The 13,763-nt window shown below is 37.0% G+C and overlaps 1 protein-coding gene across 1 annotated transcript in view; it reads right to left on the bottom strand.

Annotated features, from left to right (window-relative positions):
* Positions 1-13,763, bottom strand: part of Cep290 (centrosomal protein 290) — an 80,631-nt gene that overhangs the window by 52,111 nt on the left and 14,757 nt on the right. Inside the window, 9 exon segments of the mRNA XM_038314723.1 lie at positions 714-878; positions 1,458-1,600; positions 2,297-2,381; positions 3,821-3,933; positions 6,880-6,967; positions 7,038-7,138; positions 9,009-9,171; positions 11,063-11,235; positions 13,277-13,400. Coding sequence (XP_038170651.1) covers positions 714-878; positions 1,458-1,600; positions 2,297-2,381; positions 3,821-3,933; positions 6,880-6,967; positions 7,038-7,138; positions 9,009-9,171; positions 11,063-11,235; positions 13,277-13,400 — 1,155 coding nt within the window.

Genomic DNA, 13,763 nt, shown 5'->3' with positions numbered 1-13,763 from the left:
ATGCCCATATGGAGACTGTTGTTGACAGCACACACAATATCTGCACAAGATCAAGCCTGACAAATAACAGCAGAGAGGAAATGATGTGCTCACCAAGTCCCAGCCCTGGCTAAGCAGACATTTGTAAAATTGTCCAGAAAGGAAGAAATCCATTTCTTCAGTAGGTCAACACTGAGTATATCAACCATACTCCAGGGGCAGGTTCCATGCTCAGGAGTAGTTAGCTGGCTACCACAAATCAGAGTCTGTGGTTTTTGTTTGTTTGTTTTTAGTTGTTTAAGAACATGAAGTATGGTTGTTAGAGAGGAACTAAACCAATCAAGCATGGATGGGATATGGTCAAATACACTATAAGAAATTATCAAAGAATAAAATAAATAAATAAAAACATTTTCAAATTTCAAAAAAAAAAAGGTGGTTTTAGGGTTGAAAGAACTCAAAGGACATTTTCCTTTCAAAAAAAAAAGTCTTAAAAAAAAGTTTCCTAGCCAGAGCGGTGGTGGCACACACCTTTAATGCCAGCACTCAGGAGGCAGAGGCAGATGGATCTCTGTGAGTTCAAGATCAGCTTGGTCTACAAAGCAAGTTCTAGGACAGCCAGGGCTGTTAAACAAAGAAATTCTGTCTTGGATAAAAAAAAACAAAGCAAAAGTTTCCTATTAAAACACACAGTCATAGCTTTAATATTTTCTTGTATTTAATAAAAGTCTCACCTTTAAGTTTGCTTTTAACAACTGCTGTGAATAATTTATAGTTTCTTTCCGAGATTCCCTGAGTTCTTGCCTTAATTCTTCATTCCTTCCTGTAAGTTGATCAACTTGGGCTTTCAAATGCAAACTGGCATCAAAGATTCCTTCTGCATTCTTTGATTCTATAGCCTAGTATATTTATATTACATATTACAAATGAAATGGAAAACAGTAAAATCATAGACAAGAAAAATATGTCTTTCAATAATTTAATCAACTTCCTATGTTCACTGGCATGCCTAATAAGAATGCTATTTAAATTTATATATAAAGTCATATTTATAAAATTAAGTTTAGCTTATGTTACTATACATAGTGATTACTTCATTAAAATAAATAACATTGAGTAAATACTAATCGATTAGTAAAGCAGAAAATAGCCAGACAGTAATAAGATGATCAGCATTCATATAAGAGTCAGTTTCTTGTTAGCTGGGCAAATAACCTGGGTTCCTCACATCTTCATTTCCTCACTTCAGCATCTAGAAAGTAGAAGAGTTAGTTCTGCCAGTCTGGGGATGCACTGTGATGAGCTGTTCAGGTACCTGCTGCTGACACTTTCCTGCCATAACAGGCCGTACCTGAAATGTATAATTTATCCTATTTCTTAAGGTGCTTTTTATCTGAGTATTTTATCAGAGCATCAGAAGAAGAAACCCCTAAAGAAGGGCTGACTGCAGACAGACATTATCATCACACGTAACTTACATTAACCAGTCTTTCCAGACTTGGGATGATTAGAGATGTTTCACCTCCTTTCACATCAGGGTCCTTCTGCATGTCCTTAATAGCTTGCAAAATTTCTTTCATGCCTTCTTCAAGTTGCTTATTTTCTTCAACTAATTCTTTTACTGTAATTATATATTTACATTGAATAAATATATTGTTTTTACAACTTACATTTTCCATATACATGACAGATAGTTCAGATAAAAAAAATTGGAGAACAAAAATGTAAATAAAAGGTCCAATTATAAATAAGAACAATTGAATTAAACACTACGCCTATTTTATTCATATGCATATACACATAAACACACAGGCAAACACGCACTGGCACACACTGTTATATTAAAATCCTTACGTTTTTATAACTTCACTTTCACTTAAGCATATAAAATATGTGATGTATTTTTTATAAAAAACGGAACTTTAACATTTTAGAACAATAAAAATACCTATGTAAACCACAAAGATATGTAACAGGGACTGAGCTAATATTATAAAGACAATTAAAGATTAAAAAATAACTAATGAGCTGGGCAGTGGGAGCAAATTCTTTAATCCCAGCACTCAGGAGGCAGAGGCAGGCAGATCTCTGTGGGTTCGAGGCCAGCCTTATCTGCAAGAGCTAGTTCCAGGACAGGCTCTAAAACTATAGAGAAACCTTGCCTCGAAAAATTGAAAAGTAAATAAATAAACAAACAGATAAATAAATAATAAAGTACTAAAATCCTGTAAGTTTACATTTTAGTGTATAAAATGTATATATTTTATAGTGTATAGTGAAATTAGGTATAGAAAAGGAAGTGATAATAGTGACTTACATTTATTCTGAAATTTAGCAATTACTGTCCTACTTCTTTCTAAGTCTCTTTCCTTTTCAATTAGTTCTCTTGAAAGAAATTCATTCTGAACAAAGAGAATAAAAATGTTTCATAAAATATCACAGTAATAAATAGGTGTCAGGTTAAAACAATGCTTTATAAATTCAAGTTTAGCATACCAGAAAAGAGGTTACAGAGACAGAGCAATTATAAAATGCAGTCCCGAGGACAAAACCAGAGATGCTACCACCTCTTCCTCCCGCTCTCCCCGTGGCTGGCAGGAGGCTTGGGATACGCAGCAGTTTCTGTCCTAGTACCAATCGTTGCCCTGCATGGTCTGTCTTTACACTACCTGTTCTGCCCAGCTTCTCTGATGGTCAAGTTCTATTTCTGCATTTCTACTCTGCTCTTCTTGGAACGATAAATCCTGTGCTACAGTTGCATTCTAAAGAAACATTTAATATATTAGGCAAGTCAACAAGTTCAAAGCAAATATACTGCAATTTTTTAGTTTTTTTTAAAGTACAGATCTGTTATTAAAAATGAGTTTTAATGTGTAAATAAAAAGAAATCTTATCAGAATTGTTTCTAGAACTCTGGTAAGAAAATAAGATAGACTGCATGAATACATCTGAAGAGAGCTCACCTGCAGTCTAAGGAATACTAGCTCTTTCTGCAGCTGCTCTATAAGAGTTTCAAGGGGATCTGGCTGAGATGATTTGGGCTGTGCAGGAGCAGGCACAGGGTCTGCACTTCTCAGCATCTCAGTCTGTGCGGGTGATTCACTCTGTCTTTTATCGCCTTTTAAACTGAGCTCAGCACACTTTACTTCATAATGGACCTGTTCATCTTCTGATGTTACTTTCTCCATATCATGGCCATACGATACTGTGGACTTGTGCCCATGTGATAATTTCTGCATTAATTCTGAAGCTCTTGGTGATGCTTGAAATGACGAACTGCTTTTCTGTAAGAATATGGTGTCCTCTAGAGCTTGCTGGCTTCCTGACACTTTCTTCATACACTCCTCGGAAAGAGAGCAGAGGGAATCACTTATCTCCTCATTGCTCTCCTTACTGAGGGCGCTGACTAACGATTCTAGATTTCTCAGAGACTGCAGACATGGCGCTTTAAAAATCTCCCTTATTGTAATAGCTTCTGGAGCTGTAGTACTGTCTTTAATTTGCAAAAATGAGGAACCTCTAGTTAAAGAGACCATAGGATGCACTCCACTTTCTAGGCTGCGGTGAATTCCAGGCAGCATTCTCGATAATGACCGTACAAGCATACTGTCCTCTGTCTCATTCTGATCTGGTCGCAGAACAGTGAAAGGCGGTCTCCTAGGCAGCAGCTCCACTGTAGCTGAACTCTTACTCTGTATTTAAAGTAAATACTGTCTCGTTAATCCATCCTGAGATACCAAGTTATTTAACAACTAAAAAGAGCAGAAGAGCTAAAAGAGATTAAGTGAAGAAAAAAATGTACTTTTTTCTTTATTTTTTTTGTCAAAGCAATACTGTTTACCTTTGATTGTGTTTCATTCATGCTTTTGAGGCTCATAAAATTTAGTTGTCTTTCTCCTATTTTATCTTCCTGAGAAAACTTTTCAGTTAGGTTCGAGTCCTCCATGGATAATCCTACAACATGAATTAACAAATAAGAAACCAACACAAAAATCACTCTCCTTTAATCCAATGCAAGAATAAAGTTTTAATTCAAACAAAAGGTCAAATATTTCTAAAATCCTAGATCAATATGTAGCCAATATAACTCTGTGATCTTGTTTTTAATAAGCTATCAATGAAATGAGACTGATTTGAATTGTATCTTCTTTATCATTTTTTCATGGTAATTTTAAAGTATCCAAGAATAGCTTGTAGAACTACTTAAACATATAAAGAAAATCAATTAACAGCCATACGTTTATTTTAATATTTCTATTTGGCTTATTTTTGTGATGTTGGGAAGTGACTTTGTGCAAACTGTGTGCATGCCAGGCAAGTGTGCTAATAAAGGGCTGAGGTCTCAGTCTTCCAATGGGGTTTTTACAAAGATATTTACAATTTTATTTGTCTTTATATTATTACTTTATGTGCATGGGTGTCTGTGTATCACAAGTGTGATTGTTGCTTGCAGAAGAGAGAAGGCGTTAAATCCCTATAATGATATTTTATTTATGTTTCAATAAATAGAACTTGCCTAAAGATCAGAAGGGCAACGCTAAGCCACTAGGGTCAGGCAGTGGTGGCACACACCTTTAATTCCAGGATTTGGGAGACAGAGGCAGTGGATCTTTGTTAGTTCAAGGCCACCATGGGCTACACAAGATCAATACTGAAGCAAATCCAGGTGGTGATGGCTCACACCTTTAATTCCAGTTCTAAGGAGTCTTACACCTTTAATCCCAGCACTAAAGAATATAAAACAGGAGGACAGAGAGGCTCTAGCTGCTTAGTCTGCTTAGTCTGTGGTTGCCCAGCCTTGGTTGGTAGAGGTAAGACTTCTCCAGTGGCTTGGCTGCTTTGCTTTTCTGGTTTTCAGGATGAACCCCAATTCTTTCTCTGGGTGTTTATTATTCGTTCTACAAATCCCCTAAGACTGAAATTACAGACGGTTGTGAGCCATCATGTATGTGATGGGAACTGAACCAGGTCCTCTAGGAGTCAGAGCTCTTAGCTGCTGAACTGTATCTACAGATCCTTTAAATTGTATTGCTTTTGATAATTTCATATATTTTGAAGTGTATTTTGGTCATATTCACCCATTACCATCTGTTCTGCCCTTTTCACAGTCTTTCTTATTCTCAGAAAATCCCCGTCCTGTCTCCATGTCTATTGTTCTCATGACTTCTAAGTTTAGTTAGGGTCGCTTGTATGAACATGGATGCTGGGTTACTCACCAGAGTATGGGGAGGAAGCAAACTAGTTACTATACTGATTTATTATGGATTTTCACATCTCTAGCTAATATACTAGGGTCATATAAGAAAAATCTGAATCGGGGAGGTTGGATGGGGATCAAGAGATGGCCCAGTAGTTCAGAGCACATACTGATGTGATGGCATATGGCTTTAATCATAGCACTTTGGGCCAGAGATAGCAGGATCTCTGTGAGTTCAAAGCCAGCCTGGTCCATATAGACAGTTCCAGGGCAGCCAGAAACAGCACAGTGAGACTGTCTTGCCAACCCGCAGCAGCTACTGAGTCCATATGCCTCAGAGAAGAATGTATTACTGTCACTTTCCGAAACTAGTGTAATTACTAGCTGCATTCTAAAGAGCTAACTTTATACCCACAGATAAGAACGTATCTCTCACTCTCTCACCAAAGAAACATCTCTTTGCAGCAGATGGACACCATTACTGAAAGCCATAACCAATGAAAATACAGAGAACAATGACTATGGGGAGTCCATCCCCAACAGAGAGCAACTGAAACACAACCCTTACACCTGAGGCTCACGGGACATTGCAGAAGGACTGAAACACGGTAAGAGTCAGAGGACCAGAGAGTCTGGGGAAAGACTGAGTCGTCTGTGTATGACAGGGAAGTCGCAACAAGACAGCTGCTTAAACAAGACCTGAACAGTTGACACCAGTTAACATCTTAACATGACCATGAACAATTGCACGGGGCTACCACTACGTGAAAAGACATAGGAAATCACAAACCGATGAGAGGAAGAATTAGTTTTCCCTTAGATAAGGACTCTACCCAGTTTACCAGTGCCGAGTGCTCAGCCCTAAAAACCAACGTCAGAGAACACAGGTGGATTCAGTAGGCTGCATTCACATTTACTTGCACACACACACACACACACACAAGATGGAGGGAGGAACATGGGAGTGTTACGGGAGGAACTAGGAGGAGAAAATAAGAAAATAATATTTTAATTTTACAAAAGTGTGTAATGCTCTCCAAAGGACCCGAATTTAGTTCACAGTACCCACACCAAGCAACTCACAACTGCCTATAACTCCATTTCCAGGCAATCAATGCCTTCTTCTGGCTTCCAGAGGCACTGGCACACATGGAGCAGACAAATACATACAAAAGTAAGACTGAAACTTAGAAGAAATTTAAAGAAAGAAATACTTTCTACATAGTCCTCAAAAATGAATTTCAATAGGTTCACAAAGACTACATTGCCTTTCTAAAAGTAAGGTAAACAAACAAATGTATGTAAGTTCAGTGAAAATATTTAAGTAAATAATAAAAATAACCTTCCAATGTACAGTTTTCAAAACAAAGTGCCATTCTAGGGTGACATACAGTGACATAAAAATTACTGTTTTAAGCTTAGCCACAACAAGGTGGAGCTACCTAAAAATCAACAGACTGTACCCTGAATTTGTCAAAAGTGTGTAATTCCTAAACTTGGTTGTTGTTTTAACTGTCTCAGGGTAGGATCACACCAATTAATACCTAGCTATCTCCTTTTCGGGATACTATTTTCTCCTATTACTTGAACCACATTCTGGGCAACAGAGCACAACAGAGCAAAATCAACTGCCACACCCAGCACACCCCGGGTCCAGGGAGTCCTCCCCGCGCGACACTTTCACAAGTGCAGAATGAAAATACCTGAAGCTGCATTCCTTTTTCCTCTTTCTTGAGCCATTTGACGAATTTTTCTTTTCAAATCGAGTCGTTCTTCCTCGAGACTTTCAATCTGCAAAGTATGCATTATTAGTAGTTCCCCTTAATCCAGACAAGAAAACCGTCAATTGAGTGCCACTTGCCTCTTTCAAAAGTATCTGGTTTTCAGCTCTGTACTGCTGCTGTTTTAAGCGTTTACTGTTTCTAAATTCAGTCAAATCAATCATTGTCATTGGTTCAAGGCCTGAAATAGAAGGTAATATAATTACAAACTTAAAAACTGGCAAACAAGTGATAAAAATCTTCATAGAACATCAGGGTAACTAGGATTATTCACCAGCAGGTATCATTTGAAATCTGGAGATTTCTTATGCAAGAATTTTCCAGACAGTTAAACTACAAAGTGCACTAAAAGCTAACTAATTATGAAAAGCCAGACAAACACATATGGGATGTTGCAAAGGTGCTACGATTCATTAGGGAACCCCGTCAGGAGGTAAACTTGATTCAATTCCCACTTTCAACTTGTAACTTAGATACAGAGATGACATTATTTATTTGTTTTTTTATTATTTTTATCTGCCCAGAGTATAATAAGATTATGCTAAACATAATGCTTAGAGTAGTGCTGGGCAGGTAGCAATCTTTATTAATACTGTTATTATTGGTCTAATTCTTTCAGCTAACCTGTTTCCTAATTTGCATCCATTACTGAGGTGAAAATCAGGATCAAAACAGTGTAAAATAATTATAAACCATACTTTGATAATAAAAGCTAAACCCCTAGCCAGGCAATGGTGGCATATGTCTTTAATCCCAGCTCTCAGGTGGCAGAAGCAGGCAGATCTTTGAGTTCAGGGCCAGACTGGTCCATAGAACTATAGACAGAGTTCCAAGACAACCAGAGCCATTGGTTACACAGAGAAACCCTGTCTAAGGGAAAAAATAATTTAAAAAATTAAATTAAAAATAATTAAAAAAATAATTTAAAAAAATTGCTAAACTCCTAAACGCAGAAAGCATGGCTTTTGTTACAGCTTTCTAGATAGGTTAGAAGTTACTCCTAGCTGCAACCTGACTGGTCAAGTTAATCAGAAATCTTAATGGTTAATATAATCCTAAATTCTAGTTAGATTATTTATTCACAAATAAATAATCCATATAAAGTATTTCTTTTCTTTTCTTTGATTTTTTTATTTTGTTTAATTTTTTTTGAGATAGAGTTTCTCTGTTGAGCCTTGAATGTCCTGAAACTCACAGAGATCCACCTGCCTCTGCTTCCCAAGTACTGGGATTAAAGGTGTGAGCCATCACTGGCCTTATTTTTCTTATACACAAAAATTTTATAGATTTTCAGCTTAACTCTAAGAAATCACTAATTGACATTTAGCAAGTATAATGAAATGAAATCTTATTTAAATTATACATTCATTTTAAAGAAGCACCCTAGATTGTGCACCTTAGTTATAACAAAAAATAAATCAGCAATATTAATGATTCACCACTTATCCTAAAAAGTATATAAATTCCAAAGTTATATTTGGAAATTACATCTTAGACTAAGTGGAACTCTTCAAATACCAAAGTAAAACCTATGCAGTTTAAGTTGTATTTATATGTCCTTAGAAGGTTTACAAATTACTTTTAAATGGCCTCATCTAAAACAAAATCAGTTTGTAAACATCATACAGATGTTTCCTATTTGTAGAAATACAGTTGACTTCTCTTACATAGCATAATAAAATGCACTTTCACTTTCAGTAAGCAGTTACTAGTGAAGACATACCAGGCCAATGAAAGCCATGTTCCTTATCAACCATCCCAGCACAGTGATGACCTTACCACTTCACTCAGGATATCTCCACTTTTAAGTGTTTCTACAGAAGTATTTATTTGGGGAAAAGTACCCTTCAACTACTGAGAAATAAACAAACCTACAGTAATGACAGAGGCAACGCACAGGGAAAGAAGGAAGAACACGTGTGTGGAACGAGGGGACTTAGAAGGGTCAATAGGGCCACTGACCCCCACAAAAGTATAAACAGACCAAAAGTAACAAAGAAGACTTAAAAAGCAGGGTATAGATAACAGAAATGTCTCATAAATGAGCTTACCAGCCTGTTCTCTAAGGGCTTCGTTTTCATCAAGGACATCATTGATCTTCATCTCGAGTTTATTGATTTCCTTGGTTAATACTTCAATCTCTCCATCTCTTATTTTAATTTGGGCTTTACAATTCTTTATTTCAATAACAGCATCTTCTAAGCCATATACACCCTGAAAAATACCCCATCTAACTTAAATATAACATAATTTATTTAAACATATAAATGTATGAATTTACTTTTTTATGAAGTTAAAGGGTAAACCTACCCACACTTGTATTTTATATGGCAGATATTTTATAACTGATACATAAAAATGATTCATAAAACTATTTATGTATCTGTTATAAGATATATTAATGGAGTATTTTACTAAGCATCTATAAACCAAATCTAGTAATGAGGGCAGAATAAGAACATCTGACACTTCGGCAATGTGACTCAGAATATTACATATGAAACACTGAGTACACAGACATACTCATAAAGGTATAGAGATAAAAACATAAAGATAAAATGAGGCATACCGATCAGAGTATATAACTAGTAGTCACTACAGCCATCCCATGACAAGCTCATCAGGCTAGACACTGCAGCACCTCCATGACGGCACAAAGGACACAGATAGCATGATTTAATCTTGCTACCTTACCAGAGCTGCAGATCTGAACAGAACACTTCCATCGAGGTTTTGAAGGAAGGTAAATATAGAAGGAGGGTGAGGGAGGGCAAGATAACAATGAGGGGGTCTGAAAAGCCATAAGAAAACATACTATCTATCAACTAAATATCTAAAAACAAAAACAAACTCTATAACAAACATAGTTCTGTGTATAAACATACATATATGGTTCAAATGAGCTTTTCTCAGCTGTGCTGACAACACTCCCCCCAAAAGCCAAAGACCACCTGACAGAAACCCCAGTACCAGACATTGGACGCCTTCTTTTGAGCTGTTGGTCAAGGTTGTCTAAGAGACTCTCAAAGTGTACAGCCTATTGCTGTTGCCCTTGACTGTCCCCCAGATGTAGAAGGACAGTCCCAGACACCATGTATTTCAGAAACAGTGCCAGAGACCCCTGGTTGGAGCAGATTCTTAAGCCCCTTCCCTAAGGACTGGCTTCGTGGTACCAGGCACCATGCAAGCTTGCAATGCTGGGAGCAACTAGCAGACCTGCACTTCTGAGGCTTATAAACCACCAGCGCCAGCATGGCACAATAACCCTAATGGCTGCTAGGGGCGAGTGAAGCCAGGGTTACTGCAGGAGAAGCCACAGCACCACTTTACTAGACAACAATCAAAACATCTGTTCTATACTTATAATAAGTGCAATCCTCTTTCTCTATGCAGAAGAAGGAAACCATTACTGAAAACCACAGCCAACCAAAATGCATAGTTGTGGAGGTCAGTCAGGCTGGGAGCCCATTGCAGAAGAGGGGGCACAATCTTAAGAGTGAGATAATAGGGAGATTGAATATCTTCGTAAATGTCAGACGCTATGCCATAAAGTCTCATCAACATGCCTACCTACATAAGACAAAAGATATGCCCAGGCAGATGAAGAAAACCCATGAGGCCTCAACCCTACACAAAGAACTACAGGCTATTACTGATCGCTGAGTAGGAAAAATAGTCTTCTCCAGTGAAAAGCACAACTGGTTATCCAACACCAAAGAAACACATAACAGTAATACATGCTGATAAAATTATATTTAGGAAGATATGTTTATATACATATACATATATACATGTAATAACAATTAATGAAAAAGGAAGCAGTGAGAATAAGAAGGGGTATGTGGGGAGGGAGTTGGAGGGAGGAGAGAGGATGGAGAATCTCAAACGTAAAAGGAAAAAATAATAAAAAATAAAGTTTTTACAAAAGACAAAAAAAAGGTTTGGAACAACCCCCATGCTATAAAACAAATGCCCAAGAGTTCGAATAGTTTAAAAGCAACAGAGTTATAGAGTGCTTTCTGTATGGAACACAATACCAGCCACAGAGCAGAGCCCACGTCAGGGTGATTTCAAGCTCTTTGGCGGACAGGGTGAAAATACTTACAGATTCATAATCTCTTAATCTCTTCAAAGCCTCAGCCAAGTCTTTATCCTTCTCCCTGGCATCAGCCTCAGCCAGGTCGGCGATTCTCTCAGCCTCTCTGGCCTTCTCTTCTAGACTTTGTACTTTTGAGTGAATCTTCATATAATGAGTCTGTTGATGAAAGTTTGAAGTACCTAACCATGTGAAAACAGAAATCACGAGTGAACTGAATTGAGAGAGTAATATTCCTTCCTATTAGTCAGTTGTTCCCAAACAGGGGCAGAAGAGGTATGGCACAAAAATTCTTACATGTTGGAATTTATATTTTTGAAACCAAGAACCAAGTACTGTTTTATTTCATTAATAAAACCAACTAAAAAGTAGAAGTGAGTACAATTATTCTAACTAGAAGGATGTGGATTATAAAAGTGGAAGAGACATGTTACTAAGACAGAGGATGTTTAATGGTTATAATAATCAACATTTTTTGACCACCATTGAAGGAGAATAGATTTTTCAGCTGGACAAATGGCCAACCTCAAGGCCCAGAACTCCTCTTTCTCCTCCACTTCACCAGTGGAATCTTTCCACTGCTCTACAAAACTTAAAAACTTTTCTAACTTTCCTTTCTCCTCCGCAGCCTACTTTCTTTTCTTTCTTTTTTAACTTTTACCCCCCCCCCCCAAAAAAAACCCCAAACAACAACAACTAAAAAGATTTCCTCCATTTTTTCTCTCCTTTTTCGGTTTGCTTTGTATTCAAGCATGGGCACTACTAAGCTTGATGATCATCTCAGTGTTTATCTTGAGCTACCGCAGAAATGAACAGTTTGTTTTTCCTGGATGACATTTTACGGTGCCCATCTCTCTGCACATTACTTCTTAGTCTTCTTTGGTGATTTCATTTCACCTCATCAGTCTCCAGACTGGAACTATTCCCAGAGATTCCTTTTGAGATTTTTACATAAGCTATAAGCCTTCCCCTGATGACCTAGACGAGTCTCATAACTTCAAATAAAATTATGGAGATTCCAAAACGTATGCCAAACTTTAGCCTTTAGCCTACATTGTGCTTAAGAACTTTAGAAGAAAAGCCATATACAAGTAGCTGCTTAACATCTTTATCAGGAGCCTAATAAACATCACAAATTGAAAATGTTCAAAGCACTACCTCATCATCTCTAAACCTGCCCTTCTCACCATCCTGTCCAAGATACAGATCAAAAGTCCTAATGAGTGTCCCTCAAATCCTCCACCTAACTAACCCAATTTCTATCACCGTCAAAACACAGCTAAAACTGACTCTGTTAATACCTCTGTTAACATAATGCCAAGTCTGTGAGGTAATTCCCATAGTGTGCAAAGAGTTCTCCCTGCTTCCTACCTTACAACTGCTACTGTCTACTGCAGATACAGTCTAGGTGAGACTAAATCATTCCCATCTCTTTTACCTAAAATAAAAATCAAAGTCTTCACTATAAACTAAAGACATTTAATAACAGGGCCTTTAGCATCCTCTTTGATCTTTTTTCTGCTACTTTTCATTGTTCAGTCTCATCCAGCTACCGGCCATTACCTGCTGCCTCCTAAACAGGGAGTGATTTTGAGCACACTCCCGCTGGTTCAACCATGTACCCTGCTTACTCCTTCTCTGCCTCTAAGATGTCGTTCATTCCTGTCCAGTGAGACTCTCACTTCACTGTACAATACAACCTGTATTTCACACCTACTTTTTTATCTTCAGCAATTACAAGTATGCCCATGAATTTACTGTGACTCCATTTGAACTACTATACCTCAGAACAGTACAATATGTACTTTTCTAGATATACTAGTATCTCTCTCAAGGGCTTCAACTCAGAGGATTTGATGTGATAGACAACATAGTATAACAGTCAAAGAATAGAATGAGAGATTTTTGTAGAATTATTTCAAATGCCAACACACAAAATGATTTCTGAAAATAACTGACTACATGTACATATATCATCATTTTAACTTTCTGTACAATCTATCTAATACTAATGTCTAAGTAATTTTCAGCATTAGAAAGATGACAGAAAAGCATGCATTACTTACAAGTTTAAACACTAGGAATCTGATATAATTAATATTTTACAAATTAAAATATTTATAATTTAAAAAATAGTTTAGTAGTGTATCAATTTTATTTTGATAAAGTCTTTTGAAACACAATGATATATGAAAGTCATATACTTATAAAATATTAGATTACCTTTGTCTTTCTTGATCTCATTTTTCAAATCTTCAATAATAAAAGTATTTTTTTCCATTTCTTTCGTATACTGTTCTACCTGTTCAGTAAGCATCTTAATTTGACTGTCTCGTTCCTGGATACCCTATAAAATATTTTGAAATATCAAATAAATTTTCTTGTTATGAACATAGTTTTTTTTCAACTAATAAGAGAATATATTTTCTTGTGGCCAAACTATGTTTCTTTTAAACATTTCTATTATATTAGTTAATTTACTTTGTGTGTGTGCTTGTAGGCAGGAGTGTGGAGGTCAGGTGACAACCTGTAAGGGTCAGTTCTCTTTTTTTCATGACACTGGTTCCAGGGACTAAACTGAGGTGTCAGGAATGACACCAAGTGTCTTTACCCACTGTGCCACCTCGGCAGATGGCGCCAGACCCAGCAAACTATGTTTCTTAAGTATTCCTCCAACTGTACTGCAAACGTGTAGTTCACTGTTATCATG

Source organism: Arvicola amphibius, chromosome 17 (genome assembly GCF_903992535.2).
Source record: "Arvicola amphibius chromosome 17, mArvAmp1.2, whole genome shotgun sequence".
NCBI classification, from domain to species: domain Eukaryota; kingdom Metazoa; phylum Chordata; class Mammalia; order Rodentia; family Cricetidae; genus Arvicola; species Arvicola amphibius.
This window is presented reverse-complemented; position numbering and strand designations above follow the sequence as displayed.